Source organism: Bemisia tabaci, chromosome 10 (assembly GCF_918797505.1).
Source record: "Bemisia tabaci chromosome 10, PGI_BMITA_v3".
NCBI lineage: Eukaryota > Metazoa > Arthropoda > Insecta > Hemiptera > Aleyrodidae > Bemisia > Bemisia tabaci.
The window spans coordinates 40,905,777-40,933,508 of NC_092802.1; the positions used below are offsets into that span (position 1 = coordinate 40,905,777).

A 27,732-nucleotide genomic window follows, 5' to 3' on the forward strand; every position below is an offset into this window, starting at 1 on the left:
TCATCCAAAAGAGTTTAGACGAATTTTGAAGAAAACTCGATTTCGAAAATTTTGCACTTACGGCTCTCTTGGCTATGACGGGAGAGGAGGCGAGCTTTTTCCCGAGCCGACAACGGCGCGGTTCCCGTGTTCCCGTCCGGGCGAGGATGATGAAGCACCTTGTTCCCTTGTACTTTGCCTCGTGGCCTCACACTTCTCATTCTTGTTCTTCTTCCTCCGCCGGGGCTTCTTCTTCTTCGTCGGGTCGTTCGACCAGTTTCCAGTTCATCTGCATCCGCGCCGCGCGCCCGAGACAACTTCTGCACTGCCGTTGGGAGCCCGCGGGGTAGTCGCTGCACGCCCGGCCTATCTTCAGCCGCGCTCCCACAAACAGCGCGCGAAAATGCTTGGATTCGTCAGCGAATGAAAAATATCTGGGAAAATCAGGGGATTTGTCAGGAAATTGGTGCTAAAAGCAAGTTGCCAGCGGCCCGATCATTGAAACTATGTCGGTCCGACACGACAAGACATAGCCCTATCTTAACCATGCAATACATCGCAATTCGATGTCTTATCGGGCTGCTTTAAACTTTCAATAATCGGCCCGAGGAAGATTTGGAAAATGAAATTTCTTCACATTTTTATTAATTTCTTGACACAATTTGGTGCAATTTCCTGACATTGAGGATATTCAGATTGGTCAGAAAGACATAATTTGAAACAGTTTCCACGCATCACTTGCTTTCCGAAACGAAAACACGTTGTAAAGAGCAAGTAGAGGTGACCTAAGAATTACTCCCTGCCACTTTCACCATCTTTCCTGATATTCCCCAATCTCTTCTGACGATTCCCGGTTTCTTCTAACTTTGGTAAAGCTATAAAAAGTTGGGATTACATCTCTTTCTGCGACAAAATCAAATAATTTTCAAAACTGTTGATCCATGTTGACTCGATCTTAGAGAATCGGACGAAAGATAGAAAAGTTTTTACCGGACTTTCAGAGAATAAACTTGTTTTTCCTGTGTAATTCTAGAAAAATGTGAGAGGTAATCCCAGAAAATTTAGGAGATTCGACCGTTCAAATCTAACTAAAATATAGTGCAATCATTGCACCCGGCTCGCTTTACTTTGCGCGGACAATTTTGCGCCGCCAGCGCTTTGTGGAACCGTGGCTTAAAAGCGCGCCCTTTAAAGCGATTTTTTCAGTGCAGAGGCCGCACTGAAGGAAAAGATCAGTACTTGCAAAATGACAGTGTCTGCAGTTAGAGCTATAAATGGGTTTGTTGAACACATGAAATGAGGGGCTCGGAGGACAAGACGCATAAGTGCAGTTTCTGCTATTTCAAGAGATGCGTGTTTGAACCTTCAAAATTACATGCATCCTCATGACGGAGAGAAAGTTCAAACTGACTTTTTGACGCTTAAAAGTTGAAAACTGGGTCCCGGATTTCAATTTTTCCACGATTTTTGCAACCGGATTCTGGAAGCGAATTTCTCACAGGATATGCGTTATCAATTGTCAAATTGCAAATTCCTCACACATGAAACATCTCCATTACCGTAGATTTCTAGATGCCTGATGTAGCTATTAATTTCTCAAAGACAAGCCTACAGGCATTACATAAAGTGGACAAAATAGGAGAAAAAAGGTAGAAATGGTACATAAATAAAATTGAGAAACTACGCATTGCTTCCCGCCACGGAAAATGGCGCCGATTCCCATGGAGCAGTGCGGGCCTTTACCAATGGATCCATTAGTAACATACCCGCTGCAAAACGACCGGAAAGAGCGTACACTACTAACGTGGTGAACGCTCAAAAGTTGAATTATGCGTTTCGCCTCATCCAACTTTTCTACTCCAGCGTTGAAGTCTCTGAGTCAGCCGACAAGACGTTCTCCTTCATTTTAAGGATACGCAATTTCATCTGCTTAGAAGTCAGAATAGTTGTATCATGAGTTTCACCTCATTCAACTTTTCTACTCCTGCGTTAAAGTCTCTAAGTCAGTCAAAAAAGTTCACGTTCTCCCTCATTTAGTGGATATGCAATTTTACCTACTAAGAAGTTGAAAAAGTTGTATCACGCGTTCCGCCTCATTCAATCTGTAGATAGATCATTGAGGAGTATTCTGGCCGAGGTTCATCTCCCAAAGTCTTATAACTAAGTCACAGGCACTGATTCCATTAAATTAACCATAGATATCGATACGTTGAAATCGTTTGAAAAATGGAAAAAAACAGTAATTTCGACTTCATTTCAAGACCAAAAGATTACGCCCCTGACTGCGTCGCGGTTCAACTCCCGCTTCGCGCCTTAAGTGTTATGCGTTTCTTTTAAGATTATACAGGGTGGCCCAGACCTACAGTACCACGCCTTTTTTTCGGTTAATTTGGGTCGTACGAAGTCCAGGATCGCGGAGATGAATAGGGAACCGACCCCAAGGAATCCGAATTTCATGGTCTCAGAGCCCCCTTGGCGCCCCTTGGGGGGTTAAAGGGGGGGTACGTACTTCAAAAGTCAGGGTTTATGTCAAAATTTTGAAATTATTTCATCGGAATCAGAACGTACGAAAATTTTTAACTTAAATCGAACCAAGAAATCCAAAATCGGCCCATCCGTGTCCAAAATACCGACCCATAAGGGTGGGGGACAGAGCCCCCTTTCAAAAAAATTCAAGTTCGTTAAATTGACGTGGAGACTCGGAAAAAATACGTATTCATGGGTAATTGACCCGAAGGAATCCAAATTTGAGGACCCCGTTGTCCTCAGAGACTTTTCTAATGGGGCATAGGGGGACTCTCAACTTTTAAATTGAACTGGTGTGAAAGTTACCCCTGGGCCCCATCAGAAGAGTCTCTGAGGACAACGAGGCCCTCAAATTTGGATTACTTGGGGCAATTACCCATGAATACACATTTTTCCGAGTCTCCACGTCAAAATAACGAACTTGAATTTTTTTGAAAGGGGGCTCTGTCTCCCACCTTTAGGGGTCGGTATTTTGGACACGGATGGGCCGATTTTGGATTTCTTGGTGTCGATTCAAGTTATCGTACGTTCTGATTCCGATTAAATAATTGCAAAATTTCGACATAAACCTTGACTTTTGAAGTACGGACCCTCCTTTTACCCCCCCCCCCAAGGGGTGCCAGGGGGGGGGGGGGGCTCTGGGACCATGAAATTCGGAGTCCTTGGGGTCGGTTCCCTATTCCTCTCCGCGATCCTGGACTTCGTAGACCCATAACCTAAAAAAAGGCCTGGTGCGGTAGGTCTGGGCCACCCTGTATGCTACAGAGTAAGATTTTAAAATATGATTTTCGGCACAAAAACTCCTTGATGATTTATCGAGGGACAGAAATTCCGATTTTTCCAGCATAATCGACCTGAGTGTTGGAATTGAAAATAAGTCGATTGTAGCGGAGAATATGGGTTCGATCGACATGAATCGATCGAAAGAAAAAACGTAAACGGTTCGACGTGATTCGATCGACAAAATGCGATTGATTCACGAGTTTGTCGATCTATTCACGGATTTGGTCGATCGATCACGGGCTTGTCGGCTGATTCGTGGGTTTGTCGACCAATTCACGGAGTTGTCGATCAACTCACGGGTTTGTCGACCGATTCACGGAGTTGTCGCTCAATTCACGAGTTTGTCGACCGGTTCATGGCATTGTCGATCGACTTACTAGGTTGGTCCATCGATTCAGGGATTTGTCGATCAGTTCACGGAGTTGTCGATCGATTCACGAGTCTGTCGACCGATTCACGGCGTTGTCGATCGACTTGCTAGGTTGGTCGATCGATTCAGGGATTTGCCGATCGGTTCACGGAGTTGTCGATCGATTCACGGCGTTGTTGATCGACTTACTAGGTTGGTCGATCGATTCAGGGATTTGTCGATCGGTTCACGTTTTCATTTTTGGATCGAATCATGTCGATCGAACCGGCACAGCTTTATTAATAATCTGTCGATCGGTTCATGTGGATCGATTCACGGTTTCAGTTCGATCGATTCATGTCAGTAGAATCCATGCCCTCCAATTGTACCCAGAATGCATTACACAAAAGCTGAAGATCCACGTTAAAGGGGTCAAGGAAAAGGATGACAGAAACAGGAGAAGAGCCCGTAAACTCACCGGCGGCGGCGCACACTGGACAGAGTCAATAATAAGAAAATTCAGACAAAATCTGGAAACTTTGAAAACTCATATTCGAGAATATGGAGCAGAAATGTTTGAAAAAGGCTCCACTTGGGTTTTCCGTGAAATCTCCGTTCAGAAACGACTCTTGAAATTGAATTCGTGCCGAAATAAAACGTCAACATTTGAAATTTCAGCCAAAAATGTCACGTTCGACCTCTACTATTCTGCCGTGCTAAGGAAGAACGCCATATGAACATTCGAGAGTTGCCAAATTTCCTTCGATAAACTGTTTATTTTCGAGGTAAGTTATGAATATTTTCCCTTGAAATTTTCAGGAACTTCAGGTGAAATTGCGAGCAAAATTATATGAGAAATTGAAAGAAAAATATCTATGTGTTTACCAGGAGATTCGCGTTTTATCGAAGGATATTTGGCAACGCCTGAAGGCTCATTCGGCGTTTTTCCTTAGCACGGCGGATTAGCTCGTTCCACTCAGTGGCGTGGCGTGAATTGCGATATATCGATTGTGGTGCCATTTAAACCTATGAAAAAAGATCGATTATCAGGGTGTTCGCAGCGAAGACCTTAATCGATTCTTTACCATAGGTTTAAATGGCATAACAATCGATACATCGCAATTCACGCCACGCCACTGGTTCCACTGTGCGGCGCCAGTTTCGAGCCAAGAACTTGGAGTATCGACAGGACAATGAGGCATCTTGGACATCTCCGCGATAATGATATGCGCGGAATCTCCTAAGTTCCGATATACCAACGACCTTTTACGGCTTTGAGCGGCTCATCAACTGTGTCAAGGTCAACGACTTCGCGTCCTTTTTCCCTCACCCACCCAAACTAAACGACCATACAAAAAAAAAGAAAAGAAAAAAAAAACAAAAAAAGTGACATCGAGAAAAAACTGACCACTCGGCCCCTGCCCGAACGCACTAACGGGAGCCCTTGCGAAAGGGACGTTTAAGTGGATTACAATTGGACCGAGTTTAACAGAAAGGAACCAAGCCACATCAGCTATTGCCAAGTTTAACTGGGCAGTTAAATTTTTTATGAGAGAACGTTTGTTCGGATTTCTTTAAAAATTTTAAGGAATTTGCTGCGCACCATGGAGAAATTTCACTGAAATTTGCACGAAAATCCGCACAACCGTTTTCATGTAAAAAATTAAATTGCCCAGTTAAATTTGGCAATAGCTGATGTGGCTTGGTTCCTTTCTGTTTAACGCGGTCCAATTTGCAATAAGGAACCGGTATTTCTGGCCCATTTCAGAAACAACATACATGCCATTGGTTCCATTGGTTTGGTTGGTGCCGCGTAGTTAGATGGCCCCCTTTAAGATAGAGACATTCTCAAAGTTTCGTTTTTCTATCTCTAACCGTTCAAAAGTTACGAGGGGGGGGGGGGGGGGTTACGGACTTTTGGGACACCCTGTATATACCGTCAATTCCCTCACAAAAGGACATAACTATATTTCAATGTTGCCAAATTTCCCATCACGAAATGCATTTCTACCAGAATCTTGGGCATTTCTAATGGAACATTTCGCTGATTTTTCTCTTGATCTCATGAGAAAATTGGACGAATTTTAAACGAAAATTTTACAGGTATACTCTTGTAAAAACTAAATTGTTGGAGCCAATTTTGCAACCTTGGAATAGAGTTACGTTCCTTCGTCAGGGAAAGGATGGCAGCGGGATGCTCTCGTTCGCGATGAGTGTAAGGTACAGCGGGCTGATTATTGAAATTGATAGACAAAGCGATCGACAAGGCAGACAGGGAAAATGAAACAAACCTGTCGGTAGAAACGGGTGGTTGTGACAGACTAAGTGGAAAAACTATGAACTAACTTTTGAGTCTCTCGGAGTTGCCTTTAGGTAGTCTATTACTTACCTCCTTTGTCCATTGTAACTGCCCCCTTCCATCAATACGATCTCTCCATTTTCCCATTGTCTTCTTTGTCTATTGCTTTGTCTATCAATTCCAATAATTGGCTTGCAGGACGGCTTAGGATTCAGGGAATATTGAATTTTTTTAATTTTGGAGGGCGGTTGCTACAAAATAATTTTTTCTTATTATAATGAGAACTGCTAAAGAGTTGCTCTCATAAATAATAATTTTTCTTTTACTTAATGATGAAACTGTTAATTTTATGAATATCTCCTATAATTGTCTCAGTGCATATTCTCAGCGTAAACTGAAGTCTTCAAAGCATGATTTTGAGGACCCCCACTAGCCACCACCCTTGCTGTGTGTGTCTAAAGTCTACCCTACGTCGTAAGACTGTCCAATGTTCGGAACAAAAACTTATCAGATCAGTACAAGGCACGAAATTAATAGGTAGTCTTAACAACGAAATAATGCAAATCGATGAATTGCTGAATTTGGACGAAGATGTAATATACTTAGACATCTTTTGTTCTCCGCTCATAAGAACCATCTCATTTGACCTTCAATTTTCTTTCTTTGAAAATCGTTCAATACATCATTTGAAACATCCGTACAAAATAATGTCGAGTGTCTTGGTAATTCGCCATTTCACATGAGTTTAAAAATACTTTATGCTGTCAAAATTATTGACAGAATGCTCTCCTACCTGCTCACACTACCTTCCAATACATTGAAGGCACTGGCCACAGAGTTTTGAAATAAAGACAGAGCCGTAGGATGGCGATCAAATTCGATCAAATAAGCCATGAACACGATATAATATTGTTTGAAAACCAGAGTAATATGATAAATGTAGAGCAGCAAACAGTGTTTTGCAAAAAATCCTGTAATAACTTAAGTGAAATAAGGGACAATCAAAAAATGTTAATCTTTCATTTGGGCAAGGAACAAAAAACATTGGCCACTAACATATTCTCACTCAGGTAAAACACCAATTCCTCTACGTTTTATAGAAGAAATTAGACTATTTCCTGGCATAAAATTTGAGTAAGTACCTAAAGAATCAATGTCTATTCTTTCTATGTGCTTTATCTTACGAATTGAGACTTAAAAACCCATCAGCTTTATCTCCTGTTGAATTTCTAGGCATATACGAATCAGATCTAGTTTGCGCTGGTCGTGATGATGGACCTCCCTCCATCGAAAATCAGCGTCACCTCTCTTGACGTCATGGCTTCATTTGCAGAGCAGAATAATGTTATAATTAGAGGGTCTGATACTGATCAAGAGCATGAGTTTCACTATGTTCGCGAACAGATCACTAGTAATCCGTTCATGTATTTGGTATCAAAGGATTCTTTTTACCAAAGTGCAATCAACGATATACTGACCTCTTTGCTAGAAAGTGGTGTGTTGGGATCAAATCAACACCTGCGATTTGATCATTGGACTACTAATGGTAGATGGAGGCCCTCACCAACAGGCATCGGAGAAAAGGCTTGTAGACTTTTTTCAATGGCAGATCTACGAGTCACATTCATAAGTCTGGGCTTAGGACTTGGCACTGGTGTAGGAGTACTTATTTTGGAACTTTACTGCTCAAACTAGAACAATCTTTCTTTTTGCTTCTGCTGCAAAGTGACTAGAGTTTAGGGTTCTGAAATGACTGCGCAATGTTTTACCAAACTTTATGATGCCTACCCCCAAGATAATGTAAATCTTTTATTATAAACGTACTACGATGTGAAAAATAAAAAAATAAAGAGATAAGTAATGAACAATGACTAAAATTTCAGTCAGAGAACAAAAAAGTCAGCTTAGAGGGAATTTTATGTTATAGTGCAATATTTGGGGAAGATGTCGATTTTAATGTCCTACGGATTGCAGAATCTAAAAGAGACTATTCACCGCTTGAGCTCAAGAACATTCGAAAATCATCTGATTACCCTTAACGGATAGTACACTGATGCTACTTTGGAAACACCCTTCAACAAGATGCAAGTTTCCTCGACAAAAGAAAGTCAAATAATCTTCCTCAAAATTTATGGAAGTCCTTAAATTGTAGGAATCAATCATAAAGTGTTCATCGTTAGTTACAGCGCAGGAGCGCACATACATATTTTAGATTGGTTTATTTTTTATTAACCTTTGGAAAGCCTGGCAATAACAGTGATAAACCAGGAAAATTTTCGTTTCATAACACTAACAAATGAGGGGCTTGGAGAACACGGCGCATAAGTGCAGTTTTTGAAAAAATTGAGGTACTAATGATTTCAAGTAAAACTATTCTTAATGCATATTCTGTGAAAAATTCGCTGCCAAATTCCAATTTTTAAGCATCAAAAGTCAGTTTGAATTTTCTTTCCGCCATAGCGATCCATGTAATTTCAACACTTCAAACACATATTTCTCAAAATAGTAAAAACTGCACTTATGCGCCTTGCCCTCCAAGCCCTTCAAATGTTACAATGATTTAAAGTGTCACTCGAGTTTCAAAATGCTTCATGCTGTCAAAACCTAACACAAACCCTAGATACTTGGTGACATGTACCTTAAGGTGAAATAAAGACAAAGGAGCCGCATAAAAACCAACTTTGAATGAAATACGCCTGAAATTTTAGACATAACTGTGTCAGAAGTTTCATCAATTCAGAGAGAGGTAAGACCTAAACTTTGTTTAAAAGAAATTACCAGAATTGAATCCTGTGCCGTCTGTTAGAGGCAATTCTTCAATTATTGGCTGGAAGAATTTTTTTTCTTTTTAAAAAAATCGTTTTTTTTAAACTTTATGGATTGCCCTTTGGGATTGAGTCACTTAGATCTGTAATTGCAAAAAGAGAATCCGCATGCATCCTCTAGCAATTCCTGTTGGATTAACTATTCACGGCAATCAAATCAGAAGAGACAAGCTCAAGATGTTTCTGAAACATTCAGCTATTCTTGACGCAAATCTCCCGTAATAAATTCCATGGTCAAAGAGTCCAAATTTCTGGTAGCAATCTGCTCTTGCCAATCATAAGAAGAAATGAAAGGCAATTTAGCGTAAGGGATTTTTAATTCATTTTCTTGAAAAATCGATATTTGAAGTTCTAATTAAATGGCATCGATTTTGTAGAATGCGATTAATCGTAAAAGCCAATTTTTCTCCTCAACGTCGAAAATCCCGATTTTTCCCCTCAAAGTCGAAGATTCCGATTTTTGCAGCCCAAAAGTACTGAATTGGGATGTGAGCCGATCTTTGGACCAGTATTTTAGCAAACTTTCCGGCAATTTTCCTTTGATATTTTTTCTTTTTTAATAAAAATTTTGAGCCTTTATGATTTCCGATTTTTTTTCACGATTTCAATCAATAAAATCGGATTCTCAAAGAAAATCGAATTGATTCAATTAATCAATTTTACCAAAACAATCCCCCACACTAAAAGACATTCACCAGATTCATCCTGACTGCGTTGAACATTGCTTGATTTCCTTTCAAGTCTCATTGTTCTACAGCAAAACTAAAGGTAAGCAACATTCCACCTTGAAATCGTAAATACAATATGTTTAATCTCGGAGAAACTCACAAAAAATTTTTAATCTCCTGTTGAAACAAATTCCAAGTTGCTAAACCAGAGAAAAAAAGGCATGGATTTTGAAGTGGAGCATCATCTCCTCTTTGAAGCAACGATTATTTTCTTCATCGCAACTTGCAAAAAGTAAAAAATTCTCTCATAAAAGCATGAGAACTTACCTGATTTGTTAGAAGTCTACATGCTACTACTCCCAATGACCACCAATCGACTGCGTGGCTGTATAGTTCAGGACTGAAGATTTCTGGAGCTGTGAGGTAAAATTCAATCATCTTCAGTTGATATTTTGTTAACTTTTTCATTTTCAACAGGATTCAAATTTTATAATTCTTTAAAAATGTTACCTTTCCTGATTCCTGATATTCTGGTTTTTCTATTTTTCTTTTAGAAGGCCAGAAGATTAGGAAACAGAAAAGGTAACGGTTTCAAAGAATGGAGAATTTGCACGCAAATTTTTTATTGCTTCATCTGAAAGTGCCTAAAGAGCTGATTTTAAAGTAATTTTTATTATTTTTTCCGCCAATGGGAAACAGTATGTAAACAGATTTAAAAAGGAGAAAATGTGCCGCTTAGTGACTTCATTTGGCAGAATTTCCCATTTAAACGCATGTATTTTAGCAGATTAGATCATTTTGTCATATTTTCTCCAATAATTGTTCAATTTATGAACCAAGGGTATCCTCATGTTCAGCTCACTTGGTAGCATCCATTTAAACACGGATTCGTCAAATTTCAGACACTTGCAAATTCTCCATTATCTTTAGTTGAGTTAGAAAACTAAGAAAGCATTGTGAGAGGAGATAAACAAATCTGATTTGAAGAGATTGCGCCAGAATGAAAGTAAGGTTTTAATTTTTGGAGGCAAAAGCAATCGAAAAAATTCAGAGAAAGCGTGTGCAACTATGCCACCAAAAACAATGCATCATGTTGCGTTATGTTTGAACCAAGGAAAAAAGGTTTGGAATATCATTCTTCTATGAAATTCAATGTTAAGGACAAAGTTTGATAATTCTATTTATGCTCAAAAAATTTTTTTTTCAGCTTTGAATTTTTAACCGGAGTTGAGATTTGAGACCCATTTGAGAACAAGCCCGATGTTAATGAAGAAAAAACAAAGCACGTGTCCGTCTTCTTATCTGTACCTGCCAATTCTAGGGCTATCCCCCTCCTCCCACTCTCGACACGTCCGTTGGAGTTCCTCTTATTTCTTTGTTGACACACAGCCGCTTGTCAATCGAGTACTAAAATGAGGAATCTTTCTGGCTTTTTATCGCAGAATAATTGAATCTTCTCGGCGGTTTTTTGCAAAAAGGGTGCATCATAGAAAGTTGGCGCAATTATAACTTTTGATCAGCACCTTCAGGAGAATCGAATGACATAAATAAATTAATGTTCCTTCATGGTGCAGCTTCCCATAAGAGGTGTGCAGGGTCCTTTGTCTATTATCTTAGGAGATTTGGCAATGTCTGAAGGCTCAGACAGCATTTTTCCTCAGCTTGGTGTCACTGAGGCCAGAGCGTCTACTGTCTTCAATCATCAACATGCAAGTGAGTCCTTTAATTGTTCTAAATTTTTATACATACCTTCCCTTATGTGCTTTTTGCTCCGACTCAGTTTACACTGATTGTTCCCTTCTCTATAATATAAAAGAGTTTTTCAAAACGTAATATCAAGAGATCTTACCCATGTACTGGAAAGTTCCACAAATTGTTCCTGTTCTCGCATTATAAGGTAACCATTTGGATAGACCGAAATCAATGATTTGAATATGTCCATCGCAGTCTAAAAGTATGTTCTCTGGCTTTAAATCTCTGTAAATAACACCAGCGTTGTGCAAAAAATCTGAAAAATAAAACCATGGTCAGAACGTCTACAGAGACCCAGGGCAGAAATATAGCACTTTTATATGACTTTATACGACCGTTTTTTTGCAAAAAAACATGACCACGAAGCTAATAAATATGCTTTTAGTCCCCATTAAAAAACGGCTAGCAGGAAAACATCCTCCTGATAAAGAGATGCTCATTGGAACTGATGCTTACAAAGAACAAAAATTATAAGGTAATATAAATAACAATCATATAAATAACAATAATTGTTACTAGCAATATTACATTTCTTGATTTTAAAAGTGATGAAATTGTGACTTTTCTCTTAATTTACAAGAAAAGAAAAGGAAATTATCCATTAATAACCGTGTGATGATAGATTTTAAAGAGATATTTTAAGTTTTGAGAGGCAGAAAAAAATAAAGTGCATGCGATCTTGCATACTAGCATAAATTGACTGCTAGACTGAGAATTTTAACCCAAAAGGATTAAACAAACATCCAGCAATAACTTTTTCATAAAATTATGAGAAAAATTAAAATATAACAATATTATATGACTTAACATGATTAAGTGACCTGTGGACACCCTGCGTGCTAACTAGGCAAAAATCATTCTTTTAGCTGGAATCTAAAAAGAGAACTTCTTTCTGAATGCATTTTAATTTATATTAAGTTTAAAATCATTTTAAAAATCACCAGCAGCCATTGCAATACATTTTTGCGATAGAGGTATGAAAAGTTTCAAATCTAAAAACAAGGGGTTTTCATAAAGAATTTACATTTTTTGAAATTTCATATGAGTGTTCCATAAGGAAGAGAAAAAAAACAAAAGGATTTGTTCAAATGTTCAAATTATTCTTCAAATCTCAAGTTTTTCTTTACATTAAACAGGAACTAAAAGCTAAAGTATAGGAATTTGAAATGCGTAAAATGATTACCGATGGCGAGAGCAAGTTCTGCTATGTAAATTTTTGCAAGTTCATCAGAAAAAGGAGCAAATTTATTTAAGAGATCAGAAAGTTCTCCTCCTTCAACATAGTCGCTGACTGCAAAAACAGAGAGAGAGGATGAGATATCATGAGATGGAAATGAGCATTTTGCACCATACACTAGCTCAAGACAATCAAAGCATAGTCACAGATATTGTACCATTAACAAAAATTACTACAATATTCTGCTCAATTGCGATAAGGTTTAGGATTTTAGAAACGCAACTGCAAATGGAAAATAAAGTACTGAAGAGAAAAAATAAGTGAATGAGCAGAAAAATGCTAAGTTAAAAAAGTTTCTCAAGAAAAGGATATTTATATTTTTTGGTTTTTTTTCAGGCTTACTCGGCATCTACTCCTTTCAGAGTCGACGTCAAATAACAATGTACTTTTAGACTCAAACAGAAGATGGTCTGAGTCATTTTAGCATGGAAAGTAAATGCTGGAATCAAGATGGCAGATCTCCTGTTGCAATTTAAAAGTGCATAAACTTATTTTGCGTGGACTGTGTTAAGCACTAATGCTGATCAACTGCATTAATAGGAAAGATTAAAGATCAATACCTAACTTCACAAAACTTCAGCAGTTTCATCAGCTTGAACCCCTCAGCATTTGTGCATTCTATAGTATGATAAAGCTCGAGTTTTTTTCTCTCTGATGCAGATTTCTTTAAAAACTAATATTCCTTTTTTTAAGTGACATATTGTTACTTAACTGATAGAAAACCTTTTTTTTTTTCAATCATTTCTACTTTTTGTACCTTAACGGTAAATAATTATAATATTTGTAGGAAGTGGTCCCTGCCCCTCACCTCCCGAGTTTCTCACCATCTTCCAGTCATGCTGAAGCTACTTACGCCTACGTCCACTGGGCATAAGTAACATTGGCATACCCTGACGCCATTTCTGGTTGGCTGGGAGACACTCGCTTAGTTGGTCTCATCTATTTTTTAGTGCTTCACAAGGAGCCTTTGAAATCTAATTTCAGTTTTCTTCTTTAAAGCCACTCCTTTCAAGATGGCATTTTAGCCATTTTCAAGCTTTGAAGCAAGAGCGAGAGGTGAGGAAGGCCTTTCTTTTCTAAAAATTGCGTTATTTTCCTTTCTAGAAAGATTCAATTTGCAAGTCAGACTGTCATAGCTTGCATCACTAAGCTCTGACAGTTCGTTTTTCAAACTTTTTTCCTTGAGTTTTTTTTTTTGCAGCTTGTCTTGTGGATGCACACAGCTCAGATTTAAAGGGTAAAAAAAATCTACTGTCTTCACAACGGCTGAAAATAGAAGAAAGAAGGGAAAAATAACTATAGAATTGTATCACAGTGATATGAAGAAAGCAAACTGGTTCCTTCACTCGACTGAAAATTCATTTTGGTACCAACCTATGAATAATTCTCGCTTGGTTTGCCAATAATACGGACAGTTAACGACAAAAGGATGATGGCCACACATTGACTGGATTTTCACTTCATTTTTAACCTGCTGCACAGCTTTATCGTTAATTATCTGCAAAAAAAAAAAAAAATTAGTGAGAAAAAAGTAAAGCAGAATTGATAATGAGCCTGTTCCAAACTTTTGCTACAGCAAAAATAAGAGTTTTTACTTATAGAAAGTGTCTCAAAAATTACGATGAGCATATCGGCAAAGTCTGAAATTCACTCCTTACTTCACAATTTGCATAAGAAATTTGCGTTTTTTCGAGCTTCCCGCTTCGAAAACGATACCACAGGACAGGTGAACATTTTGTTGGAGGAGTCATTCCATCCAACCCCTGCTCACAAGGATACTACGCAATACTCAACAAAGCCGGTGCCAATTCACCAAAACACATGTAATGGGACGATGATTCTAACCACCTGATGACAATCGGCGTGTTTATATTCACCTTTTTCTTGCATTGATGACCGCAGTGTTGAGCACTTTATTCAGTAAACAAGACCAAGTCCAACAAGCTTGCTTCGGTTGGTTATTCATCAGTCACCATCAGGTCGATATAATGATCTACAGGTCACTCATCAATCATCAGACGATGTTAAATAGCATTGAACTTGAGACTTAGCTTTTGCCTCACCCTAGTCAACAGAGAATGAGTATACTGTACCTGATATTTTTGTAGGATTTTCATTGCGAACAATTCCTTTGAATCCTTTTTCATCACTTTGTAGACTACGCCAAAAGCTCCTTTGGATATTTCGCTTAAAACCTGCGGCAGAGAGGCACAACTTATTTGTTTATTTATTTATTTTATTTAACAACCATTTATCTTACATGCTAAAAATTCACATTCTGGTTTTTTTTTTTTTTTTTAATTTAACTATGATGCATCAACAACTTGATCTACATGCAAAATAATATGACTGAAATTTTTTTGTTATTTTCTTATTTGAGATTATTTTCCATTGTCTAAAATTCATTAACAGGGAAATAAGGCTTTTCTTTCAGGTATTTTTTTATCATCTTGGAATGAAGAGACGAGAATACAATAATAAAACGAGTAACAAGACTAATTTCCACTAATAAAACCAAAATGTTTCGGCTGAAAACTTGGTCTTCCTCAGTTGGATAAAATAGTAAAAAGAAAAATGGTAAAAATCTGAAATAGTACCTGGCTGTACCTTTCAAAGCGAGAATGTTATTAGGAAAGAAATTTTAATAACACAGTCAACAAGAAACACCTCAAACAAGCATCGGTAAAACCACTCCAGCTCTTAAAGTTTCAGCCAATAGATAGCGACACCAACCAGGCATGTACCCGGGTGAAAGGTACACGAAATTTCAAATAGGCCGCGCAACTCCTGATTTCGGAAGAACTGGTGGTAGAGAGTACTGAGTCCACTCTCGTCCGAGCGGGAATTACAAACAGATTCATCATGCTCCAAAATTTCAATAATTTCCCGCACCAATCTAGGAAATAGATTCCCTTCCCCACATCAAATTTCAACCTGGTTAAAATTGAACTGGTGACTGAGCTCTCTTTGATGATTTTTGAGAGCTGTTAACTCTTCGCTGTCATTCCTACGCGGCGACATAAGCTTGCGCAGAAGTTGTTTAGTTTGCTCAATGTGGGACAAGTTGCATTTGGAGCATGGAATTTAATCCACCAACCCCGACTCTTGTAAAACCAGGGTTTTAGCTTTTAAGCGGGACATCAGGAACTACAAGAGTGTTATATCAGCAGTTAACCCACATTTTATTATTGTATATCTTGTCATGGGCTGCAGAGCATCAATCGTATCTCATGATGGGCCTATAGACAAAGTATGAATTAGAGCACTTCTGATCATGATTTTTCTTCAAAATTTCACAAGGAAAAAGTCACACAACACAAAGTCTGGAAATCAATTCTTAGTCAAGATATGTGTTCACAATCATCATGGATTAAACGCCAAAAATACAAAGGACGTCATTTGTATAACCTAACTTCCATTTGATCTGTGTTAAAAATACTTGTTAATTCTCCTTTAGCAGTTGATTTCCAAACATCCATTTACATGAATCTATTCCTTTCTGCTTGAGATTTTGAAGAGAAAACATTTCGACGTTGTAAGTCAGCAAGGACCTCATCAGTGGCCTATTCTGGCAATGAAACAGAAAGTGCAACAAATTTTTATTGTGAAATAATACGCTGATGAAAAATAATGCATGATTTATCAATTAATCGGCCTTTATTGATACCCATCACACTAGAAATAAAAATTTTAGCAGTTGATTTTACCTCAAAGCTGTCATTTGATACTTCACTGCCGATTCTAAATTCTGGCAAGAAAGCTGCTTCAACCTGCGCAACCGGCCATGCGGTTTTCGACAGGGCCCAGGAGTTGCTTAAAGTTGACTCTTGCCATCTGTGAAAATAAACAGATATTAAGCTGACAAAGCAAAAGATAGAGGAGACCAAAAATGGGGAATAAATTGATCGTAGAATGTTGGAAAAAGAATTTCCATTTCAGGTTGGAAAAAATTATACCTACACTTGCCCTAGTAGCAACAACTGTTAAATTATTTTTTTTTTTAAAAATAACCCTTAAATTTCAAAAAGACAACTCTTAAGGAAACTGTTAAAATATTCGTATTCGGAAACCTTTTTTGGCTATTTTCTTCAGTAAAATTTACAAGCAGTAAAATTTAACTGAAAAAGAGTTAGAAGAACTCTGAAAATATCAACTTTAGTTTTTCAACACTTAAAATGTTTGGAAAAAATATTAAAAAAACTACAGTGATATTTTAAGAGTTTTTTAACTGTTCTTTCCTTTAATTTCACTATAAAAAATAACCAAAAATACTCTCCTAATTCGAACATTTTAACAGTTTTTTAAGAGTTTTCAAATTTTTTTTATAAAGGTCATTGCTACCGGGGAAGGGGCTTTCTCAGCCAGTGGGACAGAGCTCTTAAGCGCCCATCCCTTGCACAAACTGAGACTCTCAAACCAGCTATAATTCTGTCATTGCTCAGCCATTTCTGCACGAAATTCCTTAAAAATCTTAAAATCTGGACTATCGTGGGTCCTTAGCACATCAGTTCCATTTAGAGATAATCAGGCCGACTATCAGTCAGCAAAAACAACAATTCCATTGATGCACCTCTTTGAAACCTCTAGTTTGTGCCGGGGACGGGTGCTTCAAAGAAGACTCTCGATCAGTGAGGCGGGACCCTCAAGCTCAGGAAGGAAAAAGTAGCTGGTAGAAAAAAATTATTAACATTTACAAAAAAAGAGGACATACTTGGTCACAACTTATCGCTTTTTATGAGCTGGATGGAGTTTTTACAAATGCCAACTGAAGTTTTAAACTATCATCTTGTAAATAAAAGCATTTTGGCTGGTCCTTTGAGGAGGGGCTTTCCACTACAGTACAGGGTTTCTATGGTTTTTTCAATTTCTAATGAACCTGTTGCGAACTGCTCAAAATCAGGTAGAATTTTTTTTTTTCTTTATTAGTGAGATAGGTAACTACAGAGTATTAATCCTAATTATGCTAGCTATAATTGATCCTAATTATGCTAGCTATAATTAATCCTAATTATGCTAGCTATAATTAATCCTAATTATGCTAGCTATAATTAATCCTAATTATGCTAGCTACAATTAATCCTAATTATGCTAGCTATAATTAATCCTAATTATGCTAGCTATAATTAATCCTAATTATGCTACCTATAATTAATCCTAATTATGCTAGCTATAATTAATCCTAATTGGACCGCGTTAAACAGAAAGGAACCAAGCCACATCAGCTATTGCCAAATTTAATTGGGCAATTTAATTTTTTACATGAAAACGGTTGTGCGGATTTTCGAGCAAATTTCAGTGAAAATTCTCCGTGGTGCGAAGCAAATTCCTTAAAATTTTCAAAGAAATCCGAATAACAGTTCTCTTGTAAAAAATCTAATTGCCCAGTTAAACTTGGCAATCGCTGATGTGGCTTGGTTCCTTTCTGTTAAACTCGGTCCAATTATGCTAGCTATAATTAATCCTAATTATGCTAGCTATAATTAATCCTAATTATGCTAGCTATAATTAATCCTAATTATGCTAGCTATAATATTAAACATGTAGTCGGTTCGATTATCCTAAAAGAAAAGGTGCACCAACGAAGTATGGTATGGGCTGATTGCGACATAAAGAGACGTTGGCATAGTCTATATGCACTTTTTTATCCGAAACAAGATACTCTGAACGAGACTATTGTAAATTAATTGCAACATCTGATAAGATGTGAGTTGTATGCAATACAACTCAATAATCATAATGGGCACAACGGCAATTTCTGTAAGTTCTTCCAACCTGCAATGCCTGGTTAACACAGACGAACCATCCTAAAACTCTGATAAAGTTAAAACCAAACTGGCCATTATCATTATAACAAGAGGATAATCCTCTTTTTAAACCTCAAATGAAACCAAACCAACAGGAAACTTCGTCTTCCTGCAAGGATTCACACTTTTTCATATTTTAGATATCGTTTTGTAATTTGTGATTTTTTTACTTGTATCAATTTTATTTTAAAAATTATGCCATGAAATTACTCGCAAGTAGCTATCTTAGTTTTCTGGTGAATTCTGAAAATATAGGTGTCTCATTTCCCTGAAAATTGATACTTATAGAGTTATAATACTATCAAAGTTGCAAGCTTGAAAACTTACTAAACTACCTGGTTGGGATAGAAAAAATATTTTGTTTTCAAGTAATATATCATCAGCACTTCAGCAAAAACTTTGTTTAGAAAAGATAAAGAACCTTGAAAGGTTCCATGGAGTGCATGGAGGGGAAGGGTGTGTGAATGTAGAAATCATTGCTAGATGCAGCAAAATATCGGTGGATCGACGGTGAATAAATTGAGATACGAAGCAACATGAGTTTACTATGATGATGCTAATTTCTATGAATGCCGCTAGCAGAATTTCCTACCTTTCTCTAAGAATCCCCTAACTTATCTAGGTTCCTGTAAGTTCCCTGACAGTCCTTGAATTTCCACGTTTCCTAGACCAGTGACAACCCTGCGATTGTTGGAATCTGAGGAGATTTTAAAGAAATAAATACTGGATAGAATTATACTGCCATGCTAAGAAAGAGCGCCGTATAAACCTTTGACAGATGCCTAAATTCCTTTGATGAAAAACAAATATTCAGGAAAACTTGTGAAAATTTTCCATTCAATTTTTCAAAGAATTTTCTTCGTAAGTTAATCTAAATTATCAGAAAATTTCAAAAGAAAATATTCATAACTCTCCTCAAAAATAGATATTTCATTGGAGGAAATTTGGTGACTCTCCAATGTTCATATAGAATTTTTCCTTGGCACGACAGTAAACTTAAAGCACTTGCCTTCTCCTTGAAACACGGGACCAGGGTCTAGTTACACTGTATGATGACTGCCGCGAGTTTTGACTGAGGAATGATGCTCCGTTGAAGCTAAATGTAAAACTAGCAGCAGATAGCTGAAAAAAATCAAGTAAATTTTTAGGAATCAGACGATAAAAAAATGACAAATTAAAACGAAGCAAAATTGATTTGAAATGGTAAAGATTTAACTTGATCGGTCATCTTAATTGCTGTATGTTTGAGTCTTGGCAAGGCAAAAATTTTAATACCTGCAAACTTTATCCCTCCTTACAGCTATGGCGCTGATCCTTTTACTTTCTCGCTCCCCTAGGGTAGAGAGGAAGTATTGTCATCCTCCAAGAAAAAAAAAGAAAAAAAAGTTGAAATTTCATCATTTCTAGACGTTTTAAGGTCCCAGGAGTCAAAATAACCATACTTGAAAAAATGTGTGTCCGTCCGTCCGACGTCCCCCAAATCTGTCTACAGCGATATCTCAGAATCTATCTGTTCGATTTCATTCAAAATTCTCACAGAACACCATATTTATGGTCTCCTTATGCACGTCCAACGATTTTGGGGTACGCTAAAATTTGGGGGGGCTAGGGTCAAATTGGGTTAAAGGTCCATTTTCAGCAAAATCACACGGAAAGCTCATTTTGAGGGACCGTAAATTTTGAAAAATGCCTTTATTTTTTATTTAAAAGCTTTCATGATTCCTAATGGACTGGGACCAAACTCATTGAATTTGGGCAAAGAAGAAATCATTGACTCTCTATAAATTTTGCAGATCATGCGCCAAGAATTGGCACAATGCGCAAAAAATAAAACCTTTCTAATTGTGATTGACACTTTCATAGATATGTTCTGTAAAATGTACTGACTGAACAAGCAACTTCACTTGTCAGATATTTTTACCGGTTTAACAAAACTGAGCCGAGTTACAATCACCAAAAAGGTAAGCTGAATATCGAGAATGGTTAACCGAAATTCATGACAAACAATAATGTCACGGTTAACCATGATCATTCAAGGTCAACAAAAACAAATTTTGAAAGTGGCTGATTGTTTGTAACTTAGACCAAAACACCCCCCCCCCCCCAAAAAAAAAAAAAAAAAAAAAAATGCTGTTCTAATGAAAAGATTGCTATAGAGCTTCTTAAAGCAAAGTTATAATTATTCTATGACCATGACTCAACATACGTACCGTCAGCAAGCTCTACCACTTATCGTACTTTCTTCTTCAAACTTAAAGCAGAAACATAAAGTGACTAAATTCACTACTGGTTAATCTGCGCATTTGTTACACTGTGCCTCCAAACCTGCAAAAACTCAGTGAAATAATTAGCGCTTGCTATTTAAGGGTTGCATTTGACCAGTGATGTCAACAGGTTGTCATGCCCATGCGAAAGCTAACCCTCGTTAAACACATTGACTGTTCACGGACTCATATATGCGGATGTCAATACGTGTTCTCAGCATGACAGTGTCAGCATATTTTATGATTAATGACGGATGTCATGGTAAAGAGTTGAGATAATTTATGTACCTGATTTATGCTCGTCAAAATGTGACCAATTTGTTTCCTTGCTCTTGAGACAGGCGGAGTTTGACTGGATTCGGAACCTTTCGAATGAGTGTGCTGAGAGTTTCCCATCCCGAGGAACGCTAATTCTAATTACTACGTTGATAACAAAGCTTGACAGCACATAATTAGTAACGCATGGGTTGAAACAACAAACAGATTACCCTACAAAACTGCCGACTCTTGAACATCCTGAGTAATTCCTGTCTCATGTATGAACACCACAGTAGGGGCACATATTTAAAAAATGTATCGACAACTTTTCTCACGAATAATACAAACGTACTCAATTATGAAAACTTAGGAGAACGAGGAACATAATTTACCTGGTTTTGCTTGTTCGTTTGTTTACTTCTGACTTATCTGATTCTGCCTGTTTCAGACTTGGTTTGGCAACTCAGCACAAACAGCTGACTCGCGTTTAGCTTGAAAATTTTCGTAATTTGAGGTTAGTCGTTGGATTGTTGGTCAGTTGTCAGTCCATCATGGCGTTATCAACTTTGAAACTTATTCGTGGAATTTCTACAGCTGCCGCTCGATATGCCAGCTCCAGCAGTGGCTTACCTCCTGCCATCGAAGCGATGAACCAAGCCACCCGACATCTTCCCCAATGGGAAAAAGCCTTGCATCACGCGAAGCACCATGCACCAGGTAAATCCTTTCGCCCCTTCAAGGTCACTCCAACAAAGTCCACAGACTTCCTAAGATATTCAATTTTCTATTCCCATTCATATTTTCATGTATAACAACTACCGCGAGTAGCATAAATCCAGCGAAGTATTTTCCATGTAGGTAAGTCCGGTGACAAATGGTTAGTGGGACGGATAACGCCCAAGGCTTCGCAGCGGACGTTGATATTTAGCCAGCTCATGGCAAGCATATTGCCTCTCCTTCATTTCCAGTTGTTGACCTGATGCCACCAATCGTATGAACTGCACATTTTATCTCTGAACACCCCCATTGAGAAAGCCGGCAAAGATATCCACGTTGTAACTATCTGAAGGTGCCTTGTTATTGTAAACTCATTCAGAGCATTTGGAAACAAGAATAACCCGATGCCTAATATTTTATACTAGTTTATTATGTGAAGTTAGTTTATTTGCGGACAACACACTAGTCTTCAATAGTGAAGGAAAAGAGATGGCGAAGGAAAAAATCGATAGGGATCTAGGTAGACTAGGAGTCTGGTTAAAGGAAAACTGGTCAGTCATGAATGTATCTAAAACTAAATATATGGTTTTTGAAGCATTCAGGAGTAAGTGGCAAGGTGAGGTGGTTTTTGATGGGAAGGTGATAGAAAGGAAGAAGTGAGGTATTTAGGGATCTGGTTGACCCTAAAGTTGAAACATATTGATAGACTAACGAGGGAGTATAAGAGTGAACTAAGTTTGTCATAGAGAATAAAGGATTTTATAGAGAAGGGTAGTAGAAAGCTAATTTATAACTTATTGGTCGGTTCGAAGTTAAATTATTGTATGTTGTTACTTGGAGAAGCAAATGGAAAAGAGATCAGGGCGCCACATAAAGGGCAAAATTCAGCCATGAGATACATAAAATATTAGGATGTGATAGGGATAGTAATATTTTGAAAAGCTTAGGGTGGTCATGCGTAGAATTGATAATCAAATTGAGGATCTTTGTAATATTTTGTAAAGATGAGGAAAGGGATGATTAATCTGGTAGATAGGGATATTAAAGAATTAATTGTTAGAAGGGTAGGGAGACGAGTCGAGGTTAAGTTTAGTGAGGATAGATTAGTTAGAGGTGTCGTCAGCTAAGTTGACGGTTGTTTACTTTCGGTTTGCTAACGCCAACGACGAATTTGGGCCTCTGAACGAAGCGGCGTTCGCTACTATCCACTCTGAAAACATCAGTCTCATGGTCGTATCGTAAACAAACTATACTTATCAGTTATGATTTGCGACTTTTTTGTGGTTGTGATTTCTGTTTGGCGAAAAATGAAAGTATTAAAAGGTTTAAGAGTATTTAAAAACTTATCGAAGCTTGTGTTCTTGCTTCTGAGAGAGTCAGATGTTTTCATGTGGATAGTATTGCCGCGAAAACGCCTGCAAACCGAAAGTAAACAACCGTCAACTTAGCTAACAACACCTCTAACAGGATGTTATTTTTCAAAGGAATGAGAGACTATTTGGTGTTTGCCATTTTCTCATTTGCCTGTTGCAAAAACTGACCAGTTCTGACTCTAAAGTTGAACTGGGAACTGGTGAACATGTTTTGGCTGTTGTGATGTTTGAATGTTATGAGAGCAATAGTAAGTATGCACAATTTTTGTCGACAAAAAACTTACAAAGTGAATCTGTAGCTATGTCTGTGAAAAAATCATCATACTTAAATCTGTACATTTTACAACCTTTGCATTATTTGAATGGCCTTGCTTCAAATCATATAATCGGTCCTTAATTCGTAGGTATTCTGTAGAATAATAGCCATAAATAATACATAGAAAGAAATCAGTCATTCCATAAATGAAGTTTGAGGACTATTGTATTTCATGAAATTACCTTTTATTTAAAAAGATGTCTTAATTGTCTCTTTTCGTCTGTTCGTAGCCGGCTCCAGAAAGTGGAAATACATTTCCCTCGCATCCGTGCCCGTCATGATATTTTTCAGCATCAAAATTGGTCATCACCATATGACGCATGAACCTGAACGCATGGAGTATCACCCTGGAATCACATACTTGTGGATTGTTAGAAAGGTGAGTTATCATTGAAAACCACCGACAAGAATTTTTAATAATTGCATTTTTTTAAGTAGAAAGTAATTTTTTTCAGAGGAATTTTTCCAGATTATATTGGACCACATGAACCCTTTAAGGTGATTAGTTAAGCTCAAAAGAAGTGGTCGAACTGGCATGCCATGTATCGCATTGATTAGGATAAAAATCTCGGCAGATTTTGAATTTTTAGCGAAAAAAGACAATAGCCCTTGCGCATGAACCTAAAGAATCATTCTAAACCCAAAAATTGGCTAAATTCAAAAAAATGAAAGCAGCACCTCGTTTGGGAAAAAACCTTGCATTCGATTCAACAATCGATTTCTGCATCAAATGCGAGGTTTTTTTCCAAACACTATTCCGCTTTCATTTCTCTGAATTTTGCCGATTTTTGGATTTAGAATGATTCTTTAGGCTTATGCGCATGGGCTATTGTCCTTTTTTTAAAAAAATTCAAAACCCACCGAGATTTTTGACTTATAAGATGCAATATATCGCATGCCAGTTGGACCACGTCATTTGAAGTTGACGAATCACCTTAAAGAAGAGCTCAAATGCGCAATTTGAGCTCCCATTTAATCATGCATTGCCAAGAAAGCTAAGATGACGCCTGAAAATGTTCCTCTTGTCAAGGCCTAGATCCTGATTGTGCATTGCTTTTGCGAAGATCCATGGTCTATGCAGCTGTCATCAATGGCTGTCGCATGGCTGCACAGACCACAAGTCTCCAAGACTATTAAAGACAGAGTTCAAGATCATGATCCTGATAAGAGAGATATCTTCTTTTGCCATCTTGGGTTTCTGGGCGATGCACAGGTGAATAGGACTATGTATCAAGTGAGGTCAAATCAACAACAACTATTATGCCGAAAAACGTTAGCTGTCAATGAAAAGATTTGATAAGTTTTATGTACAACGCCCAGTTTTTTTTATTTTATCAAAGATACGCTTTGATGAGGAGTAATATCATCAATGCACTATACTCGTTCAAGCTCTGTCTGTTGTCATTTACTTTATTCCTGACTTTTTCTTCTTTGTCATTTTGAAAAGTGCAGGCTATTCCATTTTTATTTATGAGCTTGTCTAGTGTATAAGGAACAGTGCCTCTTTTTTACCTCATCTTCCAATGTAGCTCTCTCATTCTTCGTTCTAATTTTAATTTAATTTGTGCAAAATAATCATATTTGTTTTCTAATGTTCTTCTAAAAAAACCGTTTTTTTATATTCATCATGCAAAATATCATGGTAAATTACTTTGGTTCTCTTCTGGAAAACACAAAATTACTCCTTCGAGAGGGTCTTAGTTTCCTTGTGTGGGGCCAATTTATCTTTTTCTGCCTCTTCTCCTACAAAAAACTTATCAGCTACAGAAAAAATCCAATTTTGGAACCAGCAGATCTTTGAATGAAAGAGTAGCATTTGACTTTAAAAACGAGATCAATTTGAAACTCGTCCTTAAATCATCCAAAACTCATTTATTTTTACACATGGAAAATAGGGACTGCTTGAAAATCTATCTGAAAGTTAAATAATGATTTACCCTTATCGATGGCCAAAGTAGAAAACCATGTATCTCCGTTTGGGCATTGCATACTCATCATACTTTATTTTTATACTGGTCAGTGTAATTTTTGGAAAATTTCCTTGATTTTTTTCTCTGTTAGCAGAATATTTTATTCCAGTATCAAGTTATTAAGTCCGTGAAAAAATGAAATGAAAGCAGAAATTTTGGAACACCGCAATGGAGATATGTTGTTTCACTTTTCGGCCATCACAATGCTCTTCTAAAAGGACTTAAAATATGTATTAAAAAATTTTAAAACTCATCTTTGAGTTTCAGGAGCCATATGGCTCATCAAGCTCGATTTTTAGGGGCCATTGAAGATTTTGTAGGGGCCAAATTGACTTTTTGCCTAAATATCACGGTGCATTCAGTGAATAGTCAGACGCAAGATGTTTTGGTTACAGAACAAGTGGCTGTAACTTGGGAGAAATTTCGAAAAATCACCGAACAGAAAAATTAGGATTTTCTTCTGGGGGGAGGGAGGAGGCAATTTTTTGGAGCGACGTTGGCGCTGAGCCTTTATTTTTTAGGTGCATTTGGCGCGTTGGTGCCTGTGAGTTTCGAACACTGGTAGTAAAGCTCCATAATTTTTGCTCGGGAGGCAGAATAGCAAAGAACTCAGAAACAGAGGCCTGGAAGCTTTAAAGTTATTCATAACAAACCTGAACATCTTACGATTCTACAAAAATCCTGAGTCACAAATAGTAATCATGAACCTTGTAGAAATAATAGAAAAATAACAGACTTTCTCTTGCTCCATTCTTGAATAATAGAAAGGGGCAAAAACCACTATTTTCAAATAAATAATTTAAAGAATTTATTTCAAAATTTGTCATAAAAATACCCTTTTTCGGGAGTATAACCTGTTATTGGCCCTCTTAATTTTCTGCAAAGTGCCGGGTTTTCGCAAAAAGGCCAACATAATGCGCTAAATTCTAAGTTTTGCAAAATTTACGTTTGTTAAATAAGTATTTGGATGTGTGCCGAAGTCGCACTATTCCATCAGAATTAAAAATCTGATAACCTTTGAAGGAAAAAAACTCAGCCTCTACAATCGTTCAGGGCACATCCACAATTTGGTCTCGGTGGTATGGTTAAGGACAATTCACACCCCTGCCTTTTTTCCCACGGGTACTCCTAATTTGTATATTACTTGTATACTAATAATGATAGCCTTTATGAAAGTTTTTAAGTGACAACAAACCTTAAAAAGTTCAGAAAAATGACTAGTAACCCCTTAAAAATACCCATCAAGGGTTAATTTGTGTATCTATACTATATTATTGAATAAAGACCACAGATGAGAGGCTGTGGTTAGTTCTGTGTTTTCAATGTTTCAATTTTTTATCATATATATCTCAAAAAATTGTATTTTTCCACAGCCCTTCCCATGGAGAGATGGAAAGACGCCACTTTTCTACAACCCCAAAGTTAATCCTATCCCTGGAATTGGTTACGAAGATGAACAGGAGTAAGGAAGTTCTCTAAGTAGTTCTCAATCTTAATACTAATATTTAAGGTTATCATATGTGTAAAGTCAGCAACTTTGTTAATAATTTTAAGTGGAATTTCAATAATAAATAAGTCTTAGTCGTTAATTTTGAGTGTCAGTATTTTCTTTTATCTCCTCACCTCGAATGATGCAGCACCTGAATCCAGTCTTAAAGGATTTTAGAATAAAACATTTCAAAGAGAGCCTTTGGTATTCGATTATGGTGCATGTTTGGGGTACCCCTTCAAGTTTTCGAGGATTTTCGTTTTTACAAAAAATGGTGATTATTTTACTTAGAAATTGAACTGAAAATTGCGTCATAGGAGTGCCTAATTTTCAAAATTTTTGACTTCCCAATTTCTACTTGAAGGAATATTTTGAACATTTTAGCACATGAAACACAAAAGAGTCTAACCAAACCAGAGTAATGATGGTTCAAAGTTTGCCATTGGGAAAACCTTTTAAAGAATACTCATTCAAAATCTCAATCCGCCATTTTGAGGCTCAAAATCTAACAGCAACTTTTCATTCTGTATTGACACAGAAATTACGCATGTAGACTGCTAGCAACTTTTGCCTTGAGAAAGTAGACTGCTGTGCTAAGGCAGAACGCCATATGAGCCTTCAGGTGTCATTCTACTTCCTTCAATATAAAATGATTTTACCAGAAAAATTGCCAATATTTTTTTTCAAAATTTTCAGACAATTTTGTTCCCAATTTGATCTAAAACATTTGAATATTTCAAAGAAAATATGCGTAACTTTCCTCAAAAATACTTACATGTTTTATCTGGGGAAATTTGGTGACTCTCAAATGTTCATACAGCGTTTTTCCTTAGCACGGCAGTAGAGTGTTTCCTGATGAAAACTTAAATGCCGACGTTTCAACTCAACTAGTGAAAAATTGCTCTTTGAGGAAACGTGCCTCTGCGGTACAAGTTCCCCCTCTATGTGGACAATCACATATCGACGGTGTAAGTTGGCAATCACATAACTCGCAGACTTCCTGTCATACTTTATTTTTTAAACGGAAAACTACTCAACGGCAATTCTCTGTGCAAAGAAAATTCTGCAAAAACTTCAAGGAATGATGTCAATTTGTTCTCCTATAAAAAATAACATATAGGTG

The 27,732-nt window shown here is 37.3% G+C and overlaps 2 protein-coding genes across 9 annotated transcripts in view; one reads left to right on the plus strand and one right to left on the minus strand.

The window, feature by feature from the left end:
• LOC109031924 (serine/threonine-protein kinase S6KL) overlaps positions 1 to 21,154 on the minus strand; it is a 238,593-nt gene extending 217,439 nt beyond the window's left edge. For 2 of the 8 annotated variants that reach the window (XR_011900709.1, XM_072305606.1), the window contains exons 1-8: positions 20,775 to 21,153; positions 19,232 to 19,344; positions 16,126 to 16,252; positions 14,512 to 14,613; positions 13,793 to 13,916; positions 12,365 to 12,472; positions 11,279 to 11,437; positions 9,757 to 9,845 (exon numbers count right to left, since the gene is read on the minus strand). Coding sequence is in view for 7 of the 8 variants with exons in the window: in XM_072305606.1 (XP_072161707.1) it covers positions 9,757 to 9,845; positions 11,279 to 11,437; positions 12,365 to 12,472; positions 13,793 to 13,916; positions 14,512 to 14,613; positions 16,126 to 16,252; positions 19,232 to 19,344; positions 20,775 to 20,882 (930 nt within the window). In the remaining variant the exon portion in view is untranslated. Of the gene's footprint in view, positions 1 to 6,890; positions 7,258 to 7,520; positions 7,548 to 9,756; positions 9,846 to 11,278; positions 11,438 to 12,364; positions 12,473 to 13,792; positions 13,917 to 14,511; positions 14,614 to 16,125; positions 16,253 to 19,231; positions 19,345 to 20,774 lie in introns of those variants that run through there. The other 6 variants (XM_019043780.2, XM_072305609.1, XM_072305604.1 and 3 more) reach the window with 6 other exon arrangements.
• A 79-nt stretch (positions 21,155 to 21,233) lies between these two features.
• LOC109031925 (cytochrome c oxidase subunit 6A1, mitochondrial) lies at positions 21,234 to 26,709 on the plus strand. Its single transcript, XM_019043782.2, has 3 exons — positions 21,234 to 21,461; positions 23,381 to 23,529; positions 26,494 to 26,709. Exons 1-3 carry the CDS (start codon positions 21,296 to 21,298, stop codon positions 26,584 to 26,586), a joined length of 408 nt encoding a protein of 135 aa, XP_018899327.2. The 5' UTR covers positions 21,234 to 21,295; the 3' UTR covers positions 26,587 to 26,709.
• The last annotated feature ends 1,023 nt before the right edge of the window (positions 26,710 to 27,732 follow it).

Excerpts from the sequence above, each read along its gene's own strand:
- LOC109031925 (XM_019043782.2), top strand. The coding sequence starts at position 21,296 with ATGGCGTTATCAACTTTGAAACTTATTCGTGGAATTTCTACAGCTGCC. Across the intron at positions 21,462-23,380 it reads CGCGAAGCACCATGCACCAG|CCGGCTCCAGAAAGTGGAAA; the intron begins GTAAATCCTTTC and ends GTCTGTTCGTAG. Across the intron at positions 23,530-26,493 it reads ACTTGTGGATTGTTAGAAAG|CCCTTCCCATGGAGAGATGG; the intron begins GTGAGTTATCAT and ends ATTTTTCCACAG.